At 50.1% G+C, this 27,995-nt stretch overlaps 2 protein-coding genes across 2 annotated transcripts in view; both read left to right on the top strand.

The window, feature by feature from the left end:
- The first annotated feature begins 2,483 nt into the window (after positions 1-2,483).
- LOC146195064 (high-affinity choline transporter 1-like) lies at positions 2,484-8,909 on the top strand. The gene is made up of 5 exons (XM_084596712.1): positions 2,484-2,733; positions 3,318-3,425; positions 4,351-4,506; positions 5,170-5,318; positions 8,880-8,909. Exons 1-5 carry the CDS (start codon positions 2,484-2,486, stop codon positions 8,907-8,909), a joined length of 693 nt encoding a protein of 230 aa, XP_084452838.1.
- A 117-nt stretch (positions 8,910-9,026) lies between these two features.
- The window catches only part of LOC146195063 (high-affinity choline transporter 1-like), a 38,326-nt gene continuing 19,357 nt past the window's right edge, over positions 9,027-27,995 (top strand). The window contains exons 1-2 of the mRNA XM_084596711.1: positions 9,027-9,047; positions 9,425-9,595. Coding sequence (XP_084452837.1) covers positions 9,027-9,047; positions 9,425-9,595 — 192 coding nt within the window. The remainder of the gene's footprint in view (positions 9,048-9,424; positions 9,596-27,995) is intronic.

Raw genomic sequence — 27,995 nt, 5'->3', positions numbered from 1 at the left:
CGTGTGCCCCCCCCCCCCCCCTTGAACACACACACACAAGCACACCTTTTTTGTCCACGTTGTAATCATGCGCCCTTAACGTCTCATTACGGCATCTTTCTGGTTATCAATGACTAGAGCGTGAAGCGCAAAAAAAAAACGACAGGCATAGACATGGTATCGCTATAAAGGACCCTTTTCTAGTACGTAGCTATGTAGAAGTGGTCAATGTTGGGGAGGTTATTGATGTGAAAGATTTAGATTACTCCCTGACTCATGGCACGCTGCTCACTGTAATAGAGGATACCATCCCTCGTTTCGGCGTCGTGTCTTTCGACAATGAATCCGGAGTATCCATCTAAAATATTTTAGAACTCTTACACTTTTATCTCCGTTCCACTTTCATAGATTTGCAAGGCATTCCTCACATTCAGAAACAGGAAATATGCATTGGGTCTTGCCTGGCCTCCATTCTTAGTAACCTGTAATTGGTACGTCTTGACAGGATCCTCCAGGATAGCCTTATCTGCCCTCAAGTGGTTAGAATCTTTAGATTTGTTGACGGTTTTCTTCTTGTCGTTTGTATGTCATCTCGCTAGGAGCAGGTGGCTTCCTGTAGTTTATCCACTATAAAAGGCGGTTTTTCACCTCTCAATTAACGAAAGGCCCACCGAACGAGAGATCCGTTTTTTTCATATCTGTTTTCGTTCGCCGAAGCTAGCCTTCATGACAGAAAATGCGCTGCATGCATGAATGAAGCTTTCTCGTGGCAAGCGGTTCCGGCTCACGTGACTGCCAGCCCCGATTCGTACAGTTGCTCAGGAACGGGGAATTGATAGTCGCTGAACGACACCAGCTCGCGGAAACCACCAGCGGCTACAGTGGAACGCGGTCAAGAGCCTATGTCTATTAAAAGGTTGCACACGATCATTACCTGTACGTTAATGCTCAACTAGCATAATAAAGGTTTCACTACCGCCACTACCAACAGATGCAGCGAATTGTGACGTGGATGCTGAGAAATGAATGACATTCGCCCATACTTGTTTGCTATAGTCCTTTGAGACCAACCAACCAATAATTTATTTATTAGCTCTAGGCCTTAAAGTATATGTTATGATGGATGAAGGTTATGGTCAAATAAATAAAAAAAGGTTAGCTGTTGTAATGAAGCCTACAATTGAACTATGATGCGGCACCTACATCCAAATGCATATGACGACGGACCGTGGGGGGGTTAGACGAGCTGCAATCAGGTGCCGGATCCACGTCGGCTTCAGCGCTGGATATTCCCACAGCAGGAGATGGATATCGGTTTCAGCATCTAGGTACTTGCAGATAGGACTTCCAGGCTGGGGATACATATCTCGAAACTGAGGCCACTTCCGAGTCATTGCACGTGTACGAACAGCACAGCTCACTCTCCGAAGCGCAACCTTCTCGGCACGGGTTAGACTGCGGGCGAGGCTTACCATACAATGATGTATGAGAGTAAGTATGTGGTCTCGGAGGTGCTCCTTTCTTGTTAAAAGGAGAATAGCAATATCCAGATTTAGGAGCGTTGGCGATGGCAAGGTTTGGATAGAAAGGCGGATCACAGAATCAGCACGGCTTTGGGAACTCGGAAGGTCATGCGGAATGCATTGAAAACGGATTGGCTGCGGAATACGTGCCGCTAGACAGTGTATATTGTGGCAGATATCGGTGCTGCTACTGGCGCGTCTAAGCAGCTGTGTTACCTGAAAGGCATCGGTGCGTGCCCCAATGCGGGTCTTGGGAAGCATGGGAGTAGCGGTCATGGAACGAAGCGCCCCTCGAACAGCAAGAATCTCGGCACAAAAAAATAGATGTAGGTCCGGTAATGGAAACCTTGATGTCTTATTAAGTGCAGAACTGAAAGGGCAGTAAACTGAAGTTGTCACTTCGCAAACCTACATAATGCCATTCGCAACCTCAGGGACCGATTGCAATTGGCAGAGCTGATTGGAGCATCCAAAGGGGATTTCCGATTGGAACATGATTCCTCATTTTCATTTTGAGTGCCATTTGGAAAAATCTGATTGTAGTTTTACACCTGATTGGAAAGATTTGGGATCCCGAATTTGTATCTGCACATCGATTTTGTTAACCCTGTTGGATTACGATGTCCTAATGGGTCGCATTAGTCCCATTGAATTTCAGTTAGGTCGATTTGGAACCAAATGGAACCATTTGCGAATCCCGGTTGGTCCCAAGCGACTTTTTTCACTGGGTCTGCAGACAGGAATGGTATCCGTTGTTTGTCGGCTTTTGATATTCTGGAATCGCTTTTTGCAATGAGTTGCTACGCCCATGCTGCATGCAGCGACCAGCTAGGCTCGTGGCTACGTGCCGAAAGTGCGTGAGAAGGAAGAAGACAAGCAGCCTGTGTTCTGTCCCCAGTCTGGCTGCGCTCGGGAACAACTGGCGCTGGCGGAGAACAGTTGTCCGCGATCCAACCAAGGAGCAGTCTTCTGCAGCGAGGGATGCCCGCACTGAACATACTGGCTGCGTTGGTGGTGATCGTGTACTACGTGGCCGTCGTCTTCGTGGGCGTCTGGTCAGGCCGCAAATTGCACCAGTGGCCAGCCGGCCTGCGGCGTATCAGCCGCGGTTCAGTCGTGCGTGTCAGCCGCCTCGACTGTCGCACAACCGAGGATGAGAACGTCTACCTGCTCAAGCTCTTCGTGGCCAACCGCGACATTCCGCTCTTTGTCGGATTCGCCTCTATGACCGGTGAGCGCGTTTCAGTGCCGTGGTACCTCACCCTCTTCTTGGCTGATGGATCTCCGAAAGCCATTCGAAGTAAAGAATATGAGAAGGTCTGCAGGTTGTGTGTTGTATATTGGGCACAGACGTTTTCGAGCAGTAGGAACAAAGTGGTACGTGTTGTCTGCACTATTATTAGCTCCTTCGTAGCGTAGGTGTTTTGCCTATCGCACTAAGGTACAGGCCGAGCGTGTGGATAACATTAATCGCTGGCGTCTCGCACAAGAAGGCGCTGCGTAGATTGGATGGCGGAGCAGAAAAGGGTTCGAATGTTTCAGCAGTGTGCCAAGGTTGACGCGGTAGTTCATGGTTGCTAAAGACCACGACGCCAACTGTAATACACGGCATAAAGCACTTAACTGATCTCTCCCCATAAATGGTTGCCCGAAAATACTAAATTGTTTTCCGCCCTTTTCTCTCACTGAGTGTTGCTTTTATCTATCTGTGTTCCGTGGGGCAGCACTTACGGAACGAACACATCGCAGCGGGGTTGTGGTTGCTTCCATTCATGAACTTCCATTTTGCCCTCTTGCTTTGCCCACTGCCTGCAGCCACGTTGGTTGGCGCCGCCTACCTGCTGGGAAGTGCCGAGGCAGTGTACCGGTATGGCCTAACTTATGTCCAGGTTCCAGTCGGCTGCGCGATCAGCTTGCTTATGGGTGAGCCCTCTACTGCACGAATATGCTCGTTAACGGCGGATACGGGATAACAACTCGCGCACCTCTTCTAGAATAGACATTCGTGCAGATACAGATGTAGGTCAACACGAGCTGTTGTATGGGCTGTCTCGCCTGTCATACCAACAATTAGGTACTGCGCATTCATCAAGAGCCCCGCGAGTGAGCTCTGACGTGCTCAAATTCGGTATGGACTCAATCATGTATCGGGCAACGCCCTAAGCCGGGTTACATCGTTATTGCACTTTCCATTTGGTTCTGTTCGTGCCACTGTACTGCCTCTTCCATGCACAGTTTCTTTCGACAGACAGCTTTAGTCCCAAGTGTGGAACTTAGCACTGGCGGCACAGCATACACCGTTGATGTTGCATGTCCACGAACAGAGACCGACCTCGAGCTCAAGTGTCGATTATCCACCCTATATAAATTATGGGGCTGAAACGTGGAGGCTAAACAAGAGAGTTCTACTTAAGTTAAGGACAACCCAGAGGGCTATGGAACGATAAATGGTAGGGGTAACATTAAGAGATAGGAAGAGTGCGGAGTGGGTGAGAGAAATAACTCGAGTTGCCGACATTTTAGTGGAAATTAAGAAGAAGAAATTGGCATGGGCAGGACATGCAGGGCGAAGAGAGGATAACCGATGGTCGCTTAGGGTAACAAACTGGATTCCAAGGGAAGGAAAGCGTAGCAGGAGGCGGCAGAAAGTTAGGTGGGCGAATGAGGTTAAGAAGTTGGCAGGGGTCAAGTCGATGCAGCTAGCACAGAACCGGTTTAATAGGAGAAATATGGGAGAGGCCTTCGCCTTGCAGTGGGTATAGTCAGGCTGATTATGATGATGATGATGATAAATTCGTTGCAGTGCTTGGCGACCACTGAAGATGCTTGCTCTTATATCTCTTCGCAGGTGGCCTGTTTTTCGCTAAGAAAATGCGAGACACTAGGTCCTTGACTATGATCGACCCGTTCCAGAAGCGCTACGGCAATTGGATGGGCGTAGTACTTTCCATACCCGCCGTGTGCGCTGATATCTTCTGGACGGCCGCTACATTCACCACGCTCGGTGAGCGATGCAGTCAAGGCTGTAAATTAATCGGTGTGATCGCAAACAAATTTGTTAGCGGTCTATAATAAGGGAACATACGCTCTGGGGTGACTTACCATCTCGGATAATGCGATTCCTTTAGCTGACTCTGTCTAATATCGTCACCATGTTCCGTCACCACGTGGCTAATTGCTAAGAGACTTAACGTGGCGCGTCAATTAGCGTGCAGTGAACAATAGCAAAAGCGAGCGCGTATTTATCGAACGCATGACAAGTTTGGCAGCATATGATATAAATCTTAGTTTTTTTTCGTAAGCAACTTTAATTGTGAAAACACATGCAACGGGACTGCGTGCGCGAACCCTGGCATCTACTTCACTGTTCCTTATCCTAGGAAATACGTCTTACAATGCTTTCCTAAAGGTCTGTGAAATGACTGACATTAGCGTGTTCCCGATGCCCATTTTGCGAGGGGTGTACACGTTTAATGACTGGTGATTTGAGAAAAATAAACAAATTAGGCAATACGCCGGAAATAAAATTGTACATGGTCATTTTGGGGTAACAATGTTCGGCCGACATAGAGAAACATATGCCACATTCCTTGAACCAAATGCCATTCACATTTTAATGGCTTCTGCCACTGAAACAAATTCTCCCTCTGCTCTGCGTAATCCGCAGGTCAAATGGCGCAGTTATTCATTGGTGTGGACGGCACGATGAGCATCATAGCGTCGGCCAGCACCACCTTCGTGTACACTGCCCTCGGCAGCCTCTACTCTGTCGCATACACAGACGTGCTCCAGCTCGCAGTCACTTTCTTTGGCCTGGTGAGATGCAAAATCTGTTTACCTTTGTAGCGCCATTGTGTTAATTTGCAACTATTTCAAGAGAAAGCTTCGCTCTAAGACAAACCCCAGACTACTTAAATAAGTTTCAGAAGTGAAATAGACGTTACAAAATGTTTTTCAGTTGCGTAGTTGTGTGTTACACCAACCATGCTGAAATAGAGACTTGTGATGTTGGTTTGCCAAGCCACATTTCGACTTCAGAATTTTCTATGATGCACTAACCGCTTACAGGCTTTGTCTTACTAGTCACGTTTAGTTGCACGTTCGCAGTGTTTGTGTACGGACCGCTCATTGTGTTGCGTGGCTGTAAACCACGCGAACAAGACATATTTAATTGGCCTTGCCGCAGTGACAGTCATGTGCAATTGGCACAGTCGCGTTATTCAGTAGCAAGAAGTAAAAAAGAACTTGAAAAAAGAAGAAATACTTGAGCACTCGGTTTAAAAAAACATTGGCATGCAGTTAGTTATGAAAAGAAAAGTCACATTTCGAGTATTTTACTTCAAGAGAAAAGAGTACACGAATTCAAGAAAGTATAAATGCCACCATAAACCTGAGAAAGCATGTCGCTGCTATGATGATTACACACGCAGCCTAAAGTTAAGCTTACACGGCTGAAATCTCCTAGTTATGTAGAAATCAATTATTTGTTGCATATACCTTGCCGTGTGGGCGAGAGTGAGTGCAAAAAAAGAGACAGGTATCATTTAAGGAAAGTTTACGCACCAAAGAAGCAATGGCGAGATGTATAGGGGACAACCATCGCCTCGCCATGTTGTCAAAGCATCCCGCAACGCGCACCTATGGTAAAGTAAGTTAGAATTCTGGCTCTATTCTAGCGGATGTAGCCGGGATATGTAGCGTGCCTGCGTACATAGGGCCACCCAAGCTACGTACGGATCCGCGCATATGCATTCGTTACCCGCATAATCGATGCGTACGTATCGTCAGTGAATACAATTGTCTAAACGTGTTAATATTATACGCTATCATAAAATATTGTGCAAAATGTATGACAATTTATTGAATGGTAACGCTTGTATATTGATAATAAGGACAAGACAGAACTCTTTCAGGAGAGACATGAGTAGATGCCAACCGCCCTGTGGCTGTGACTCAGCAGCAACTGCGCAGACTTTGTAGCTGGGCACGCGGTCGCGATCTCGCCTGCGGCGGCCGCGTTTCGACGGAGGCGAAAACGAAGGCAGCGCTGTACTGTGAAATGGCAGCGCATGGTAGAAAACTGTAGATGATCAAAAAGGCGTTTGTAATATCTTCAGTTGCTTCGATGGTAAATCCTGTGAGATCAAACTGTGCACGTCGTGAGAAGGTTTCACTCTCAGAAGGCAGGTCAGCTAAATTCCCGGTGGAGAAGGGAATAGCAGAATGCTGTTTTTGTAGCAAGCAGAGCCAACTTCAACACGACCATGCGTGGCGACGACGATGGACAGTACATTAATTGGCGAGAGGAATATGGATACAGGAAAATGTAACAGGAAAAAGTGCGATGGAGTAGCAGCGAGCGCTTTATTGTGCTCTGCTGATTACTTCGTCATTTTCATTATATTACGTAACCCGGGTGTATCGAATAAAGCATACAGGCTTGTCACTCAATTATTGAATGTCTATAATGAAATCGGGGGCGTGCAGCTTAATCGCATATGCGCCACGCGGGGGGAGGGGGGCGCCATCTTGTTTCCTGTGGTCAGTGCGTCGTAGAGGCAGAGTTTGGTCATGAGGTCGCATAGCCTTGTTGATGTCGCGTCTTCACCTCGTCGTGTCGCGTTGTCAGGGCTGTGCACTGGGAGGGGGATTGTTGCGGCAAGTTTCAGAAGGGGTAAGTTGTACGACAGAATCACTAGGCCCTCGACCGACGACCAAGCTGAACTGAAGGTACTGAAACTTTAGGGCTTGCATACGGAGGACGTTCACACCCCCGCGATTATGCAACGCGTTCACAAGCCGATCACGACAGGATGACGTAGCTACAGGTTAAGTGGACCTAGTGCGAGTATTGTCCCGGACCTGTGTCCGCTTCGTAACCTTCTGTCTGTAACAATAGAGCGAATGTCTGCCGCTGAAGCGCGAGCGCTGTTCTTCCTGATCATTGGAGTCATGGCACATGAGGGGATTGACCAAGGCTTAGTGAATATACCTGGAAATTGCTGTGAGCCATCCATTTTCTTTCTCTTGATTCTAGTTCGTGACTAAGTTCGATTGAGGCGCGTCCTCAGAGCAGTGGCCAGGGCCTGTAGACGCGACTGCAGTCTCATCGCTGGTAGCCTGTGGGCTCACGGGATTTATATTTGGTCGAGGAGGGGGGGGGGGGGGGAGAGGAATTCGCCATCTTCGCGGTCCTTCATGTCCACTGGCCTCGATATTGGATTTACTATGGAAGGGAGTGGCGATGTCAGACTTCGTGATTCTGGCTTTGGCACCCAACAGGGCATGTCGCGAGCTCACACAATGATCAAGGAAGTGGGAAAGGTCTTCTGCAAATGCACCAAATGTAATTTGGTCTCCAGCCACAAGACTATAAGTGATCTCAAACGGCGTTGATGTGATTTAATGGCTGTGTATGTAGCTCAAGCGCTCCGCCTGCTCCACTTCTGATTCTTCGCCTTCCGAGTCGTAAACAATATGCTTCCTGCGTGCTATACTTTCGGAATAATACTTATCCTGGCGTTGGTGATTTCTGTGTCACCGAAATGACCTTTCTGCCTTTATGCTTTATATTTTTATACCCCCAGTTATCGTTTATCAATGTTGTAGTCATAACATTCTCTTCACGCTACACGTCCTAAACTGTTGCATTCACCATAACCGACGACAAGCGGGTTAGTCAAATACTTGATGTTACCAATATGTTTCGTTTTACAATGCTTGTACACGTTCGGCATTGACCGTCTTTTTATTCGCCTAAAATAGCAGGTCGACAGACGTGTGTATTGACTTGGTACATGACCTTTGTTTCTGTCGAATGCCACGAAGGATGTTCAGTGCTTTCCTTTCCTTTATTTTCTGGGCCGGTATGTTCAAGTTCTTTTTGTGGATGTATGCACGGATCTAGATTGGGAAGAGGAAACAAAGGTAAATCTCAGTAGGAAAAAGCTCAATATTCGGCAATTGTCTTATGCAATAGCACGAATCGCACAGCAAGATTAAACTATAAGGAACGAAAATAAATCTGGTAACGTAAAAGTAATGTGAAGAAAACGAGTTATATTACTCAAGCTGAGGAATAAAATGATGTTAAAATGGACCGTGAAGGAATGAAAATGGTCAGTGAATTGTCGGCTTACAGCACGTTATGACTGCATGTCCGCCTCACGAGAATGAAATGGCTGAAAATGTATTTCATTAAATGAAATAAAGTTGATAATAATAAGGAAAAGGTTGGTTAGTTTGTGGAATTTAGCGTCCCAAAGCGACTCAGGATAAGAGAGACACCGTAGTGCAGGGCTTCATATCGACCACCTGGGGTTCCTTATGGCGCACTGATGTTGCACAGCACACGGGCGCCTTGTTTGTCGCCCCCAGGGAAAAGCGGCCGCCGAGGATGATGCGTAACCTGACCTTTGGGCACAGTAGTCGAGCACCCTAGCCACTGTAGCACTCCAGTGGGTATACTGGATTTATTTATTTGTGATACCATCCGTCCAGTCAGGAAGCCACAGCCGTGGCGTCATGTGTGAATGCCTGGTTCGGGTGCGGAAGGCTGGGGGTTCGATTCCACATGCCGCCGGTCTACCCAGCCAATCAATGCATTTGGAACAGGCGGTCCCGCGGCCAAGCGCTTGGCTGTTCAGGGTTGCTCCCCTTGGGAGAAGAAAACCTAAGCCTTAAATTCCGGTCGCCTGTGGGAAAATGATGACTCCCCAGTCTAAACAATCGCCACACCAACTTGCAACGTTGAAAAAACCCCCGAGATTTACTCCGAAGCGCATCTCAGCAACACTAGCCTGCGGTATTGCCAAGCTGCAATGTGGCAGCCTTTTCCTCAGGCCTCCGGCATCATGTATTTGTGACGGGAATAAAGGTATTAATAAGCCATCAGTATTGCTGGACTTTACCCGCTTAGCCAGTCACGCGCTTTACAACTGCAGTGGCTGTGCGTGCCTTTCTGCGCATTTCACCCGGCATCGGGCCTGATCGGACCGCCCAAGAACGAGTGGAGAGGGCCGTCGCGTGGAGTGACCACCCTGCAGCTTTTGGATTACTTCGTAATGGCCGTCTGCGGCGGCATTCCGTGGCAGGTAAGCGCGCATCATCATACGTATGCCGTAGTTCAAACGCGCATGATTTTTCAAAAAGTAAAAAAAAATACGATATAAGATAGCATGAGTGTTAGAATCGGATACCAAAAAGGGAGAGGGCAAATACCGTCACACCATTCGTCATTGCTGCTTCAAGACAGCGGCAAAGGCGCTGAAGCTGTCCGCTTGTGTGAGCAGCGATGTCTGGCAATTTTGGGGATGCTGGGAGCGCATACGGTATCTCAAAGGTTTGGTTTGGTTTGTGGGGTTTAACGTCACAAAGCAGCTCACGCTTTGAGAGACGCCGTAGTGAAGGATTCCGGAAATTTCAACCACCTGGGGTTCTTTAACGTGCACTGACATCGCACAGCACACGGGCGCCATGCTTCTCGCCTGAATAGAAAAGCGGCCGCCGAGGCCGGGATTCGATCTCGCGTCCTTGGGAACAGTAGTCGAGCGCCGTAACCACTGCGCCACCCCGGCGGGGCGGTGTCTTAAAGAAAAGTAATTCCGGATTTGTTTTGTTCTACAGAAATCGTTGCGTTTGCTCACTTCCTAATGGAGTTGGCAGAGCCAATGTCCGTCGCTTCCACTACGAGGCTGCTTTTAAGAAAGCCATCCTGCGCGCTGAGGCTGCCGGCAACAGAGCCGCCGCACGCGCTTACAGCGTGCCGGAAGCGTATTCACGCGCCCGCATCAGATTTGGGGGCCTAAACGTTTCTCCTTCATTATCAAAGTCAGGTACACGTTAGAAGTTTTTTTTTGGGGGGCGGGGGTATCTGTAGACTCTGGTATGTATAAAGAAAGAAAGCTGGTATAAAATACGCGTGGTTCTGTTACCGCTGTTGTGACTGTATAAGGAGAGGAAAAAAAGGCCCGTGCCTGCCATCTTGCTTTAGCTGAGTCACCACCCCTGCCTCGTGCGGACAAAGAAGAATTGAGAGAGAGGAGAAAAAATAGAAGTCAAAAGAGACGCTCGTGGTAGCAGTCGTCGTCCGCCACCGGAGAGGCGGCGTCTTCAGTGACGGCATGCGCTACATATAGAGATTCACTAGTGGCAAAGGGGCCTCCGCCGCAAATGGCGAAAGTCTCTTGGTTCCTACCCCGGAGGGCTGGGTACAACGTGTACAACGACCCCCTTGCGTTGTTAGAGCACATCAAAACCATGAGACCCTCCGGGCCCAAAGATACTGTACGCTTTGCGCGCCTTATTCGGGTAATTGCGTCTTATTTTTGGTTGAAGTGCTTATTCATGCTGGCCACATTTAGCGAGAACGTCGGGCACAAGATTTGCGTGGCAGCGATGGTATTGCAATGGGCTCTTTATTGTGCCTACTAGCGCTCACGGAGGGCGGAGAGACCACCTGGGCGGCGGCGATAACATCTTCGGTGGTCGTCGCAGGGCAGAATGCGTGCAGCTGTCGATCGCGCTCAATTTAAAGCTAGCAAGGAACCTCTGCGCAAAGGCTCTATACGCTCCGTGCAAAGCGATGGCCACGCCGATGGTGGTACAGTTGACAGTACACCCGGGAGCAGAGCTGGCCGCATCATCTGCTAGCCGCGTGTTGCCGTGTGTTTCTATATGCATCCTCGTGCCATGAATTCGCTTTCACTCGGCGTTTGTATCGCTTCATAAACAGTATTCGCTGCCAATTCATTGTGACAGAAACCACAGGGCATCTTCAGCAATAGGTTCTCATTGGGTAAAGGTTCGAAAGCTATCAAAAATTGCTAAAGAGTATATTTACTAGTGCCAGCTCAGCAAGGAATACGACCGAAAGCGGACTGTTCGAGTTCGCTTCCCGTTATCAAGCCGCTTGCCATTCGTGTCTTATAATTCGATATAAAAGCGCTTCAAAGAATATCAGCACATCATCGTAACTTTTCTGTAGATCGCTACTATTCGGGTTTAGGTACAGGAAAACACCAACTACAGGAATCTACAGGAAAAACTGGAATCTAACATTGGCATTTGCGTAACCACGGCGGCTGCGTTTCGATGGAGGCGAAACGAAGAGGCGTCCGTGTGCTGTGTGACGTCAGCGCACGTTAAAGATCCCCAGGTGGACGAAATTACTCCGTAGCCCTCCACTACGGCTCCACTTTCTCTCTTTCCACTTTCACTCCCACCTTCCTCCCTTTCCTTACGGCGCGGTTCAGGTGTCCACAGAACAAATATGACAGATACTGCGCCTTTCTTTTCATCATTCTTTTTGAAGAGAAGGTTCTCAAAAGTATATTATTCTTTTAGGACTTGTACATATGTTTCGAACTGCGGTATATTGAGCTGAAGTAGAAGGTAATCATATTACATATGGAGAAATTGTCTGAAGCCTAGAACCTGGTTCAGTGAGTCCAGTTAGGAAAATAAATCCCGCCGATCTCAGATAACGAAAGGTTTGTGCCTAATGTTCAAATGTTACTATGATTTGTTGTTGTTGCGACTGTAGGAAGAAGGAAAAAAATGCACGGGGCTGCTACTGGCTCTGCAGCTGAGCCACCTCCGCTGCCTCGTGCGGAAAGAAGAGAAAATGGAAAAGAAAAAAAGAAGAGGGAGAGAAAGCGCGCGTCGCAACAGCCATCGTCCACCACTGAAGCGGTGGCGGGTGCAATGACGGCCTACAAGAGATAAAAATCTGGTGGCAGGCTAGCACCGCCACAAGAGGCAGTGAGTGACCTTCCAGTCCCAACCCGGTAGGGGTAGGAGCAGCCACCCCACTGAGACTGTCAAACTCTGGATATCAAATTGTGGATCTATCACCGTGGAAAGCGAAGCACATATATTAGAGAGTTTGATCACCCTTGCCTTTCCCCCTTTGCATATCACTGAAGCTTGTGAAACGCAGCTGTCGGGACGTGGTGGTGGTTAAACATTTATTAACTATTAAATAGTTACAAAGAGGTGATTGGGATAAAGCCTTAGCGTACTCCTCCCCTCACAATACTAGGGGGAGCCCCTATTCCGGGGCTCCATTGGCAAGCAACGCCGCCCGCGTTCGTTGCCTCCACCTCGGAATAAGGTTAATTTTATACATACTGCGTCGTCTTACAACCGGAGAGTTGTGCACGTACGACGTGGCTCACTTGCGCCACAAGACGATGAATTCTGGCATTCACTCGTGGCGCTTCCTTCGACCTCGGTGCCTTACATCGGCCAGGTGGTGATGAAAACGTTTATAAATTCTTGCGCCTTATGAATATTACCTATACTGATGGGTCGGATCGATATTGCATAGGATGGGCGGGAGCTTGTGGCTCTCAGCGACTGTTAGAACCCAGCCCACCAGCTCCTTCTGTGCAGCCGGGTCCGAGCTGGACACCGTGACCTTCCATCGCTCTATGTCTGATAGTTGCCAATTGCAGGGTGGCTGGAGCTCAGGGTAAATGTAGAGAATTAAGTGAAAGTCTGCTTTGGGTGCTCCGCAGAGGGTACATACAGGGGACAAAAGGCCGGAGTGGATATGGGCAAGCTGAGTTGGAGATAGAAAGATACGGTTTGCTTTGGTTTGCAAGGTTAAACGTCCCAAGCGACTCAGGCTATGACAGACGCCATAGTGGAGGCCTCCGAAACTTTCGACCACCTGGAGTTCTTTAACGTGTACTGACCTCGGATAGCACACCGGTGCCTTCCTTTTCGCCTCCATCAAAAAGCGGCTGCCGAGCCAAGGATTCGATCCCGAGTTCTTAGGAACGGCAGTCGAGCGCCGTAACCACTGCTTCACCTCGGCGGGGTAGAACGATACAGGATTTGAGCATTGCGCCAAGTCACCTGCTCTAGTAGATTGGTGTGGGGGGCGTATATTGGTGTTGTTGCTCCCTGTAGGCGAGAGTAATTTCGTTATAAGTAATCAAGCGTTCGCGTGCATTGCCTGGGGTTCTCCCTGCCCAAGTGACGTGCGCTCGAGCTGTGCTGTAGGCAGCTTCATTCCTAAGGTTGCCCACATGAGTAGGTACCCATAAGAGCTCGGCCCATCCATACACTTTTCAAAAATGTCCACCCTGTCCACTACCTAGCTCGGCGCTGCACAAGCGCTATCACGTAGATACTACCCAACGTTACTAGACTAGGTAGTAACATTGGATACTACCAGTGCAGTCTATGTGGACACCGCAGAATATGCTACATCGGCCATGCGCCAGCGCAGATGCGCGCATGCACGATCAGTGACAGCGAGAATAGAACAAGCGCTCGTGCTCTCCAGGAGGGCGCTGCGATAGCCGAGAAGCGCCTTCTGTATAGTAAGATAAGGGTAAAGTTGCAGTCTCGCTGACAATTTCTGATCGTGATCGCTGACGACCAGTTCGTCTCGAAGGGGGGCGCCCTCACAATGATTAGAAAGCATGTAAACTGTACTCACGAAGTCTTTCGCTTGGTGCATTTTTGCGCCTACTTGATGCATAGGAGAAAACCACATCATCATCATCATGCACGAATTTTCTCACATTGGCTCTGTCTTCTATACATGATTCCGCAGCGATTTCAACCAAATTTCACCGTCTTTAAGGCGAAAGTCTTTCACGCCTTATCGTCATCGACAGAAGGTGGTCAGCAGAAGGCTGCCAGCAGTGGTATCAGAGCAAGGGTTAAAAATAAATTAATAAACCTTGTCTCCACCGCGAATCTAACCTCCACCCCTTTGATCCCCAGCCCAGTGCTTTACCAACTGTGCCACGCCCCGGAGTTTTTTTCTTTAATGCCTGGCTTTGTTTTGCCTCCATCGAAGCCTGGCCTCGGTGGCTGCGTTTCGATGGAGGTGAAACAGAGTGGCGTTCGTGTGCTGTGCGATGTCAGGGCACGTTAAAGACCTCCAGGTGGTCGAAATTTCCGGAGTCCTAATACGGCGTCTCTCATAGCCTGAGTCGTTTTGGGACGTTAAATCCCAAAAACCAACCAACTAACCAATTTGGCACACTACATAAGACGAAAGCTATGTACATAAATGAATGTAATCGTGAAACGCTCTTCATAACCCCTTGTCTACCGTGAGGATAACAGGATTCCGCGAGTGACAGATAATGCGCCTTCCCTTTCCTGCTCCGCCGCGGTGGTGCAGCGGTAAGATGCCCAACTGCTGTGCAGGAGCATCGGGTTCGATCCCGATCGCGGCGGCTGCGTTTCGGTGGAGGCGAAAGGAAGAGGCGTCCGTGTTGTTGTGGCTGTAGGAAGAAGGAAAATAAAATGCACGGGATTGATACTGGCTCTATAGCTGAGCCGATTGATTTATAGGAAGGGAGAGGCGCGGTAACTGTATCACTTGTTTTGTGGACACCTCAACCGCGCTGTAAGGGAAGGATTGGTTGATTTTATAGGAAGAAAAAGGCGCGGTATAAGTGTCACGTGATTCTGTGGACGCCTCAACCGCACCGGAAGAGAAGGGGAAAGGGTGGGAGTGAAAGTGGAAAGAGCCGTAGTGGAGGGCTACGGACTAATTTTGACCACCTGGATATCTTTAAGGTGCACTGACATCGCACAGCACACGGACGCCTCTTCGTTTCAACTCCGTCGAAACGCAGCCACCGAGGTCGGGTTCGAACCCGGGAACTCCGGCACAGTATTTGGGCGTCTTACCACTGCACCACCCCGGGCGTCTTACCACTGCACTGATTTATTTAAAACTGATTTATTTATAGGAAGGGAAAGGCGCGGTAACTGTCTCACTTGTTTTTATGTGGACACCGCAACCGCGCCGTAAGGGAATGGAGGAAGATGGGAGTGAAAGTTGAAAGAGAGAAAGAGGAGCCGTAGTGGAGGGCTACGGAGTAATTTCGACCACCTGGGGATCTTTAACGTGCGCTGACATCTCACAGCACACCACGCCTCTTCGTTTCGCCTCCATCGAAACGTTACCACTGCACCTGATTTATTTATATATAGGAAGGGAAAGGCACAGTAACTGTCTCACTTGATTTCTGTGGATACCGCAACCGCGCCGTAAGGGAAGGGAGGAAGATGGGAGAGAAAGTGGAAACCACTGCACCACGGCCACGATGATTTATTTATATAGGAAGGGAAAGGCGCGGTGTCTCACTTGTTTTCTGTGAACACCTCAACCGAACCGTAAAGGAGCGGAGGAAGGTGGGAATGAAAGTGAAAAGAGAGAAAGAGGAGCCGTAGTGGAGGGCTACGGAGTAACTTCGACCACCTGGGGATCTTTAACGTGCGCTGACATCGCACAGCACACGGACGCCTCTTCGTTTCGCCTCCCATCTAAACGCAGCCGCCGAGATCGGGATCGAACCCGGGTACTCCAGTACGAAACCACTGCACCACCTTCACTGCCTCGTGCGGACAGAGAGAGAGAGAGAGTAGTTGTTGATGGGGATGGACAGAAGAGAATATAGAGAAAAATATGACGAAGAGTGCTGTGCAATGTCAGCGCTCGTTGAAGATCCCCAGGCAGTCGAAATTACTCCGTAGCTCTCCGCTACGGCTGCTCTTTCTCTCTTTCCACTTCCACCTTCCTGCCTTCCCTTACAGCGCGGTTCAGGTGTCCGCAGAAACAAGTGTGACAGATGGTGCGCCTTTCGCTTCCTGCGAACCAATTATTATTATTATTATTATTATTATTATTATTATTCACTTTCCTGTAAACGAATTATAGAATGCCGGTGCACTTTGATGCGTTCAATGAAATGCTGGTTTTGTCCAACAAATGGGGCGCGATGTACTGTCACGACAGGTCATTACGTCACCAGGTAGGTCACTAGGCAATTCATGCATTTACAATGCCGGGGGTGGGGAGTTAGGGGACTCTATTTAAGGTGGGCAATACAGGGTTTCATCCATCCATCCATGCATTTACGAAGCTGATCCCGGCCGGCGTCTGATCCAGACATTCGTGCGGCGCCTTTCATTTGCCTCTTCTTCGAACGCCGCACCACACTGCAAGCAGAAGCAGGCCCAGATGTCTAGGAGGCGTTAGTACAACAGGCATTCCCCGCCGGGGTGGCGCAGTGGTTACGGCGCTCGACTACTGTTCCCAAGGACGCGGGATCGAATCCCGGCCTCGGCGGCCTCTTTTCGATGGAGGCGAAAAGCAAGGCGCCCGTGTGCTGTGCGATGTCAGTGCACGTTAAAGAACCCCAGGTGGTCAAAATTTCCGGAGTCCTCCACTACGGCGTCTCTCATAGCCTGAGTTGCTTTGGGACGTTAAACCCCACAAACCAACCAACCAACAACAGGCATCAGCGGCGTTTAAAATTGATTGACAAGCTAGAAAAGGCGCAGTATAATTCACCGCGGACATATGTACCACGCCGTAAAGGAAGGGAGAAAGATGGCAGTGAAAGAATAGAGGGAGATAAAGGGGCCGTAGTGGAGGGCAACTATCTACCGTGCCTTTCACCTCATTGCCCTTCAGTGGTCCAAAGTGCGGTCTAGAATTTTTTCTTCCACTAACATCTCCGTGAAGTGACGCGGAACCTATGCATAATCGACTTAGAGGTGGAACACTAATTTTCATACATTTGTGTAGACGTTTCTACCGCGACTCAGCCGCCGCTGTGCTGAGTGCTGATGCCTATAGGCGGGAACAAGAGACCCTGGGCTTAGCGGATGCGCAGGTGCGCGCTCGCTGGCGAGTGTTCCTTGCCGCATCGAAGAGTAAAAACTGATTGATTTATAGGAAGGGAAAGGCACGGTAACTGTCTCACTTGTTTTCTATGGATACCTCAACTGCGCCATAAGGAAAGGGAGGAAGGTGGGAGAGAAAATGGAAAGAGAGAAAGAGAAGCCGTAGTGAAGGCTATGGAGGAATGTCGACCACCTGGGGATCTTTAACGTGCGCTGACATCGCACAGCACACGGACGCCTCTTCGTTTCGCTAGCCACCATCTCCATCGAAACGCAGCCGCCGAGGTCGGGTTCGAAACCGGGTACTCCGGCACAGTAGTCGGGCGTCTTACAACTGCACCATCCCGGCAGAACCCGGCAGACTTCTATACTACGTGACACCGACGCGTTTCAGCGTGAGCTGAATCTGACGCAAGACCCTACAAGCTCAAATCATCAAGGGGTAAAACCGAGAAACGCCAAGACGCGGATCATCAAAGCCAATAGGATGCCCCTCCTGGCGAACATTAAGATAATTCTCAGACACAAGGGCTGTCTCGACATACTCAAGGTCGGTAGGACGACTGTCATGGTGGCTATTTTCCAAGCACGCGTATCAACCACAAAGAGAGAAAAGAAGACAACGTGCGCCGAATACGCAGCAGAATAATCGTGATAATCAGCACGCAAAGTCGCGCGAATACGGACAGATACCTCCATGTGGAACAAAGTCAAATCTACGACACAAAGTACGCCGTGAAGAGCTACGAAGCGGCCAAAATAACAAACGAAAGGGGGTGATCAGGGAGACCCCCTCGCAGACGGATCTAAGGAAATCGATGAGAACACAGTCAACCTAAAAAATCCGTTGCCGGTGGCGGTCATAAGGTTTAGAAAAACAAGAACAGTGATCATAGCCTTCGACTGTCTTGTGGTACCCAATGTGGTGATGTGCGGCGCAACCCTCGTCAGATGTACGTTATACCAGAAAAAGATGCATAGATGTCTGTTACCAGTGCGCATGCCTCGGACACCGAATGAATGTGTGCCCAACCCGAAGAGCAGGATATGCAGAGGCTGCGTGGGACACATTCGCAAACCCGATGAAGCGCTAGCTTGCGTAGGAACCAAGTTCATAATTAGCGACAGCAAAACTGGCATCCAAAATTTTGGAAAGAGCAGGATATCGTCGGAGACAGCCAAAATCCTCACCCAAAGTATGCTGAATAGAAAAATTCAATTAATTTGGGTACCCTCTCATGCTGCTGTCCCTGGTAACGAGGCGGCTCACGAGCTAGTCCGAGCTCTCTACTTTCGTGTAGCCGTCGAGCCCCCCGAACACAGGGAATACTACGAGCGTCTGCAAAATTACGGGGAAATCATCGACCATAGTAATTTGGGACGTAGATTGGCACCCCCGCCAGATGTTAGACTAAATAATAGAGAAGCTGTCGCGTGGAGGCGACTACAAACTAATACCTGCATTAACCCGTTCTGGGAGTTTCACACTCGACCAGACTTTGTGGACAATGATCTGTGCAAACACTGTGGGGTGAGACGGACCCTCAACCACATAATTTGGGAGTGCCCACAATCTCCAGGGATATGACTAAATATAACACGTAGAGAAGCCTGGGATACCCTGTTGCGCGGACCCTACAATCCAGCACCGCTCCGTCCATCTGTCTGTCCATCTGTCCATCAAGAGGCCGCAACAAGCCAAGGGCTACCTGCTAGCCTCTAATCCGCGGGCTCACGACTCCCCGTCTTCCCCGGCACGCGTGCCCAGGGTGGGGAAGAGCACGTCCATTTTCGATGGAAATAAAAGTTCTGCAACCAACCAACCGATAATGGACACCAGTGTTCTCTAAAGTGCAGCCTGTGCGGTGGACCACACCGAACGGCGACAGAGAGTGTAGAGCCAGGCACAAGACCCGCTACGTCGTTAGGAGGAGATGCGAACAAAGTGCTGCGACAGAGCAACAGGTCGTCGACGCCAGCGACTTTCCAGCCTTGGGGCGTGGGTTCCGCCCCACATCGAAATCCCGGACGAGGAACAGATCTCACAGCAGTGTGATCACTCGAGCTACTTAAACTGGTCCTGGGTCCACACTGGGCATTAGGAAATGGAGGCAGACTCGGGATATACTTTTCAACATATTTAATTTAAACAACTGGCTCAGTTTCGCTTACAGCTCACCGATCCTGGGCTGCGTAGATGCGTCGGCGTGGTGCGGCACGGTCTTCGAAGAAGGGCTGGAATGCCGAATGCTGCGGGTCGCCATCACTGGGCTGCGTCGCTGCGTCGGCGTGGTGCGGCACGGGCTCCGAAGAGCTGTGCTTTCGTCAAGGCGAGGTTGTGGAATGCTGCCGCTGCTGCCTTTGTTCAGCTAACGGTGGGATGAGCTGCCAAGTGTAGAGGCTAGATGAGAGGGACCGAACTTGAACGGCGGCTAGACCCCGGATTCTCAGGTCGAGGCGCAGCCTCAGTCAGGTGGCTCAGCAGCTGTGAATGCGAACGGACGTATGGCACATCGGCTCCTTCAAGTTTCGCTAATTTCTGCGGCACATCAACTCGGGCCCTCTTGAAATTTGTGCTACTGTATTCCTAACATCATCAGGATACCGTGAACGCCTAATATAGCCAGGTGGCCCAATTTTCATTTAACGAGGGGAGATTTTCTCTTTGCCACGAGGAGTTGGCGCTCGGCCTAACGGCTGCGTCGCTTCCCGGGGGCAGTGACTCACCCTCGTCACCTATCAAGATGGCTTCTCAAGCTTCTCTGAGGGGCTACGAACCTTCCGAAATGGTCTGGAAGACTGTTTCGACTGTCCAACCTGAAGCTGTGACGGAACCTGCCCGTTTCAAGCACGAGGAGCTCGTTCAACGTGTCAGCCGGCGTTCCAGAGCCGGCTCCAACATAGCGCCTGTCACATCGGCGGCGTCCCAAACCAAGCAGCAAGCGCCAGCGCACGAATCTGCCTCATCGCTTCGAAACCAAGCTAAGCCGTGTCTGTGGAAGCCCCGTCTTATGCCACGGATGCACCCTCAAGACTATGTTGTCATCATCAAGCCCAGGGTCACCGCGGACCTGAGGAACACCTTCCGACGCGGTGAGCTGGGCAAGGCACTGAACTCGCACCTAGGCATTTCTGCTGCCGACAACGTTCTCGACATTGTACCCGCATGGGAGCAGAACCTGCTTGTTGTAGGGACATGAAATGCAGACCGCGCCGATCGCCTCATTGGCGAATTTAATTTACCAACTGGTAAAAGCCCCCTACCAGTGCACGGGAATTTAAAGCTTACCGGAGACGTGTGCCGCGGTATCAGCGGGGGCGTCGCCGACGATGAAACAAGCGCGACGCTCACTGCCCAAATTGTCTGGCGAGGAGGCCAGATCGCCAGCATCCGCCGGCTCGGAAAATCAACCATCGCGCTCATCACATTAGTGGGAAAGGTGGTCCCGCGATGCGTTCACTACAACGGGGAACTTACCCCCGTCCGAGAATATAAACGAACTGTGCCGGCATGTGTAAAGTGTGGTTTTGTGGGACACCGCTCGGGCATTTGCTCCACGCCGAACTCGCCGAGGTGTGGCCTTTGCGACCAAACTGTGACTGTGACGCAGGACGGTCCTGCGCCACACGAATGCCACCCGACCTGTGCAATCTGTGGACTAGCCCACCCCAAGGGATCGAGACATTGCACGGCCAAATTTCGCTGACTCCATCTTGCCGGAGCCAGACCTTCCCAACCTGAAGGACCTGAGACGCCAGCGTCTGAAAGCAAGCAAGGTCGCTGCACCGGCAGAGCCAATGGCGGAGCGCCACGGTGCGATCATACCACCGGCTCACACCAGAGTGACGTGAACACGGCCTCCTCCTCTCCCTTACAGTCATCAACTGTGAAGAAGGGGAAGAGGAAGAAGAAAAACAAAAGAAACAGATGCCGCCAGCGCCCCCCAACTGAGACGATGCCGAGCACTTCCCGCCCTCAAACCAGATGGCGCTGCCGGACCCGGGCTCCGGCGCAGCAACAAAACACTCAGGTGAGCAGCTGGGCGCGGGACGCCTCCTGCCTTCCCTCATCCTCACCGCTTCCCCTTCCTCGACACACGGCGTTGATGTCGAAAGCCGGAGGCAAAATGAGCAGCTTAAGGCGCAGATCGGGCAACTGCTCGCCAGAATTGAAAATTTAGAAGAAAAACTATCCGCTGTGACGGGTGTCTCGAGTCCCGACGCCATGGAGAGTGAGCCCGAATTGCCGCCCGCGTTCGCGTCGGCAATGGCCGCCATGGAGGCGCGCCTCACCTCCATTTCCAAAAAATGGTAGAAGCGGCCATGTGCTGCTTGCAGACCAAATGCGGGGCATTGGTCCCTGCAGCCATCACCCGCTGCATGAAATCAACCACCCTAACGAGCCATCGGCTCGAAGGCATCCAAACCTTCAACAGGCACAAAAAAATTGTCAACCCCACAGACGCGAAATCAGAGGACTACAAACCCGCACCCCCATCCGTTGCTGGCTCTGGGTCGGCGTCTCATAAATCCCCATCTCTCATTTCCATTCCTAATCATGGCAGGACGGCTTAACAAGCGTTCCTCTCCTCCCAAAGCTCAGAATTCCGTACCCGTAACGCAATGGAACTGTAGAGGCTTTAAGGCTCGTGAGAAACGCGCGAACCTGCGTCTCTACCTCGAAACATTCGAGGCTTTGCCTGCCGGGGTCGCCCTCCAAGAGCGAGGAGCGGCAGCCATGTTGACTATTACGCGACGTTCCAGCATGACCCTTTGTCGTGTCTCCTCGTGCACAAATCATGCACAGCCACCGAAATTGACCTCGATGTCAACATACCCTATTCATACATGATGGTGAGGATCCTCCCTCTTAGGCGATCGGATCCTTCTCTGCACGTGCTTAACGTATACTGCTCCCCGAAACTGAAGCGAGTGACCTTCGCGGGCCTCTTTAGCCGTGCGCTTAAAGGCCCACTGTCCACCTTCTGGTCGAAAATATTTTCTTCCTCGCCCTTACGGAAATCCCATATCTGCTCCAGATATGGAACATATGCTGCCAGATACAAATATATAAGGCAGCAAATAAGACCTTAACTGGGCCAGATAAGGCCATATATGCGCAAAATGTTGCCCTTATATGGCTCAGATTTGGCCATATCATGCAACATATAATCCATATCTGAACGGGTGACGGGACCTTATATGGCTTGATCAGGGGCATATATGGTATCCTCGCGACCTTATGTGGCCTGATAAAGGGCATATATGGCATCGTAATGACCTTATATAGAGAGACCAGGGCCATATGCCTGGCATCAACGGGACTTTATATAACCTCATCGGGGCCTTAATTATGTACGCGCCATAGTGATTGTATATTAGCAATATATGGCTTTCGTCTACCTTCCGCAAATATTCAATATTGGCATCATATGGTCGAGCTTCAATTTTTCTACACTCAGCATGGCCTGCATGCTTAGTGTTAATTGTATCCAATTCAGAAAATAGCTACGACTCCTAATATTTCAAATATTCTGCAGATTTCGCCGCACTATAATTATTACACCATGTGTTCCTTAATCCAGGAGGGCGCTGGGTTATGGCTACATGCTCCTCTTTCCGTCTACTAACTCGCATTTTCATTTAAAATGCGGCGGCAGTCCGGTGCACAAACGCATAGTCGGTTAAGTTGAGTGATTCAAAATATCAAGAAAATGATGGCTGTTCAGTATACGGCCCCCTTCGAACTGTCTAGACGTGACTCACCCTCAGAGAATGCTGGCGGTTGCTACGTGGAGGGCCACACTGGCTAGACAGTGACCTCTCCTCTCCTGCGTTCCCCTCTTCCCTCTCAAACAGCGGCGGCCCCTGCGTCGCGGGCTCGCATTTCATCTCTCCTTCTCGCTGCCACGCTCTATATCGCGTAACCGGCGAGCTCTCCGTTTTGTGTGTGCTTGCTTCTTTCCCCTCCCCCTTTCAACTCCGTGCGCCTAAGCACTTGTCTCGTTCCTTTCGCGGTGGCAACATCAGAGTTCGGTGCGGCTGGCGGGCGTGCTGCATGCTGTGTACGCTGGTGTGTGTGTGTGCCAGCGCCTGTTCGCTATTAGCTGTGTGCATGTAACAAAAATGCGACAGCAAATCTACAAGAGCTTCAGTCTGACTGTCGGCACAGAGGAAATTACTGTGTCCCACTGCGGGTGGAAGCTGCCTCCCCAGCCGTGGCAGCGAACCTGATGGTCGATTGAGCTTTTCGAGGCTTCTGCCCTGGGTGGCCCGGCCAGATCTTCACCATTGCGTCGGATCGCACCCTCATCGTGCCGCCCCATCTTCACGCCCGATCGCCAAAACCGTGAGCGTGAGACTTCTTGTCGGGAACTAGCACTTGCCAGCCTCAGGATATTGTTCACTTTATTATTTTGATGGAAAAATTTTCCAATCAGTAAATTGGATGGTAATTGTCAGTATGTGATATTTTTCCGTACATTTCGTTGCTAATTTGTCTTTCGCTCCAGCAATTTTAACAAATTTCAGTGGGTGCATAGGGTACTTCGTTGTTTATTATTATTATTTGCACTACCTAAGTAGCTTCATGCTTGATTTGGTTTAGGGGCACAGCTGTCGCTGTCATGACAAATGCCATCGGACATGCTTTTTTCTTTGTTTTCTTTCTTAATTTCAAAAGTAACCACGAGTTAGGCACGTTCGCTCATTTTGCACTGCAGTCTCTGCTTAAGGTAACACCAGTACTTCCTGACAGCCTATATGTACTTTGCTAAGGTTTAGGTATTATCAGCAGTCCCAGCAGTGTGTGTTTTATCGTCCTGCGGTTTAGCGGTACCTTTTCCGGGTATCGAAAAACCTTTAAATTCCCTTTCAATAGTCTAGTTCAATTATTAGCCATTTATTTTATTTAGCTTAGCAAGTAAACCAGCTCAAACTAAAAGCATTTACTGGTTAAAGCTGTGTGTAAAAGAGTAGAGTATTTTATTTAGCTTAGCAAGTAAACCAGCTCAAACTAAAAGCATTTACTGGTTAAAGCTGTGTGTAAAAGAGTAGAATAATTTAATAGGTTAATGTCTTTCACTTTAGCTTCTCGTGTAGACATTATTCTGTTCAGATATTCCATTAGTTTGTTATAGTATCGCGCCTAAATGAGTAGAATCTCAATATTTACTAACAGATGAGCATGTCTTTGACCCTCGGTATACACACGTAATTCAGGCCCGTCTTTGAGCGATTCCATATTGGCTGGGAAAAAAGAAAACCTGTGGTTTCAAAGCTATTTTCCTGTAAGGTTTGAAATAAAAGGGGGAATTCAGGTTTCCCTTGGCATACTTGATTGAGCATGCGTTTAGCTGGAATACTGAAATTGTCTTGTGTGTGTTGTAATAAAGTGTTATGTTGATATGCAGATATATAGATCTATAGTTCAAAACCTACATGCCATGCGGGCTAGATCGTTAAATCAGGAATTGGGTTGATAAGACATATTTGACCAGATATGCCTTATCTGGTACTCGAAATCAGGAATTGGGCAGATATGCCTTATCTGGCCTAGATCTGTCCTAATATACCATATCTGCCCAATTCCTGATATACCTGATCTGGATTTTTTTATAAGTACAGATATGGCATTTCCGTAAGGGCGGTGACTGTGAGACTTCGCCCCCAGAAAGCAAGGCCGCAAAATGTTTTTGAAAAGGGTAACTAATAACGCAGTTACAGCCACCCTAATCGCCTGATTCTGTCCTGGTTCTCTCCTTCCGTTCCCTCGCAAAGGTTTTTTACTCTCCTACCCGGTGGTCTAGCCTCCGCAAGACAAATTCCCCTTCCTCTGCGTTTGGCGGGAGGTGGGGCGTGGCACTCCGCTTGCGCGAAAAAAATGAAAACAGGCGAGGGAACGTACGCCTCTGGATTCAGTCGGGCCGTGGCGAGGGAAAAGCGCGCAGCGAGCGGTAGACACCCATCCTTCACCCTCAGAGAGCGAGACGGACCAATGGACGTCGTTCGAGGAGAGTACGTCATTACTGTGGCTCGACGGGCCAGCACAGGAAACGGGAAGCTGGCTTCCCGAAGGAGTGCTTGAGAGAGCTTTGATTTGTATTTTTGTTGCTTTGCGGCGCGCGTGTCCCTGTAGCATTTTGCACAGACTATCTCCGGTACCTGATCGAAACACTGGCCTCCTTCGCCTAAAAGGTCCTTCCCTGGACAGTGGCCCTTCAAAGAGGCGGGTCGTGATCCCCTGCTGATTGTGGGTGGCTTCAACGCCCCTAGCCAGCTGTGGGGCTATCGTAAGGAGGAAGTGCATGGACGTATGCTGGCAGAACTGGCGTCCACATTGGGCCTCATCCTCCACACCGACCCAGCATTTCCCACCCGCGCAGGCAACTCGGTGACCCGAGGCACATGCCCGCACCTCACCTTCACTCGCAACATAAGACACGCAGACTGGATCAACACCGAGGAGACCCTCTGTAGCGACCACTGTATCCTCAACACAACCGTTTACACACGCCCCCTGAAGCGCCCCACAACGAAAGCCCGCATCTCCGCCAAAATGTTTCAACAGCAACTAACACGAGCATCACAGAGTAAGGCTACACGACCTGGTCCCAGTCAGTCCTGGCGCACCTTCACTCCCATGAGAAACAAATACAGCTCACAGAGGTAGTTACGGATGCGGACAACTACCTCCTGCATCTCTTGGAAGCACGCCGTGGCCTCACGCGCCGCTGGAAGCGTCAGAAACACAAGAAGAAGCTCAAAGCTCGCATTGCGGATCTCACCCGGCAAGCAGCAGAGTGCGCGGCCCAACTCGCTGACTCTGTGTGGGCCGTTGCAACACGGCGGCGAGGCAAATGTCGAGCCGCAACACGTGGCGGCTATTCCGAGCCCTCATCAATCCAACACAGACACGCACGGAAACGCACAAACACCTACACAAAGCCATGCACTCATTCCAAGGAAACACAATGCAGCTGGCAGTGGCGCTACGCGATCGCTACCTGTGCACAATTCAGGACCCCCGCGGATCGGCCTATTCCTATGCAGGCAGGGAAAACTCGGAGTTGGATAACCCATTCCGGCTCCACGGTCTGCGGGCCAGTCTGGCCAAAATGCACAGACTATCTCCGGTACCTGATCGAAACACTGGCCTCCTTCGCCGAAAAGGTCCTTCCCTGGACAGTGGCCCTTTAAAGAGGCGGGTTGTGATCCCCTGCTGATTGTGGGTGGTTTCAGGGACCCACAGGGACCCAAAGGGGCCCACAGGGGGCTTCAGGTGCGCCAGGCAGGGACAAGGTCACCGTAAAACGTCTGGCTAACCTCCCTGACATGGCGCACCAGTGCCTTCTTGAATATATCAATGCGATCTGGACAGGGGAAACCCCCCTTCCCATTGAATGGAAGCAGGCTCTCGTCACCTTGATTCCTAAAGCCGGGAAACCAGTCGACACGGACAACCTCCGACCCATCTCTCTCACCTCGTGTGTGGGCAAATTGATGGAGACGATGTTGCGGGATCGGCTGTCTGAGTACCTTGAACAACACAACACTTTCGCGGACACCATGTCCGGATTTCGCCCACACAGATCCGCACAGGATGTCCTGCTCCAATTCGACCGCGAAATACTGAACCCCATCACAGGCACAAGAAACGACAAAATCGTCCTCGCCCTGGATCTCAAAGGGGCATTCGACAATGTAACACACGAGGTCATACTCACGCACTTGAGTCAAACGCACTGTAGCACGAACACTTTCAACTACATCAAACAATTTCTCACAGACAGACTGTCTTATATCCGAATACAGGATCAAGAACACGGACCTTTTTTGCTCGGCACAAGGGGCACTCTGCAAGGCGCAGTGCTGTCCCCTCTGCTATTCAACGTTGCAATGATGCGCTTACCCGCTCTGTTGGGTGCGGTCGAAGGGGTGCAACACGCGCTGTGCGCCGACGACATCACCCTTTGGGCCACGCAAGGGCGTCTGGGGGACATGGAGACCGGCCTGCAAACGGCTGCTAGCATAGTGGACCGCTATGCCCGCGGCTGTGGTCTCCAATGCTCACCGCAGAAATCTGAATTTGTGCATCTGCGCCCCTCGCGCTCATGCTCGACACAAATCAATCTCACCTTGCAAAGCGGCTCCCATTCAATAATTTAAGGAAATCGGAGTTCTTGGGCTCAACCAGAGACGATGTGACACAATACAGGATCAAGAATGGCTGACCCCCCCCCCTCCTTGGGAATTCACTACTATCACGACAAACAAGACCACTCGGCTTCGTCGCAAAGAAAAGCTGGCATCTCGACCTCTGGTTGATGCACTTCCAGGTACCTTAATTGCATATACGGACGCATCAATTATAGAAAATGGCGGTAGAACAGCAGCTACTAGTCCAACACACAGCGAACTAAAGGTACATAAAGAATATCTTTTAGAATACCCGGACCCGCTTGTGATGGAACTCTATGCAATCCGCGATGCTATGGAGGCCATAAATAAAATAGATTCGATAACAGAAGCCCACATCTATACAGACTCCTTAGCCGCCATAAAACAACTAAAGAAAGTGACGAAGACGCTATTTGTTACCCAGGAAATCCACGCACTCAATAAAAAAACAAAGATAAGCATCCAGATACATTGGACACAAGACAATGCTGAGAACGCTGAGCAGAGAAAAGTTGACCACCTCACACACGAAGTTCCACATACTAATGCGCCCCCCACCAGGCTCCCTTTCGATGCCCGCTCCGCTGTTTCCATTTTAGCATCCTCTTTAAGGAAAAGTACACGTGCCCTCATTCCCCCGTGTACATT

The sequence above is a fragment of the Amblyomma maculatum genome, chromosome 3 (genome assembly GCF_055883805.1).
Source record: "Amblyomma maculatum isolate TAMU_Amacu chromosome 3, ASM5588380v1, whole genome shotgun sequence".
Classification (NCBI taxonomy): domain Eukaryota; kingdom Metazoa; phylum Arthropoda; class Arachnida; order Ixodida; family Ixodidae; genus Amblyomma; species Amblyomma maculatum.
The sequence above is the reverse complement of the archived record's forward strand: the minus strand, read 5'-3'. Positions and strand labels throughout refer to the sequence as shown.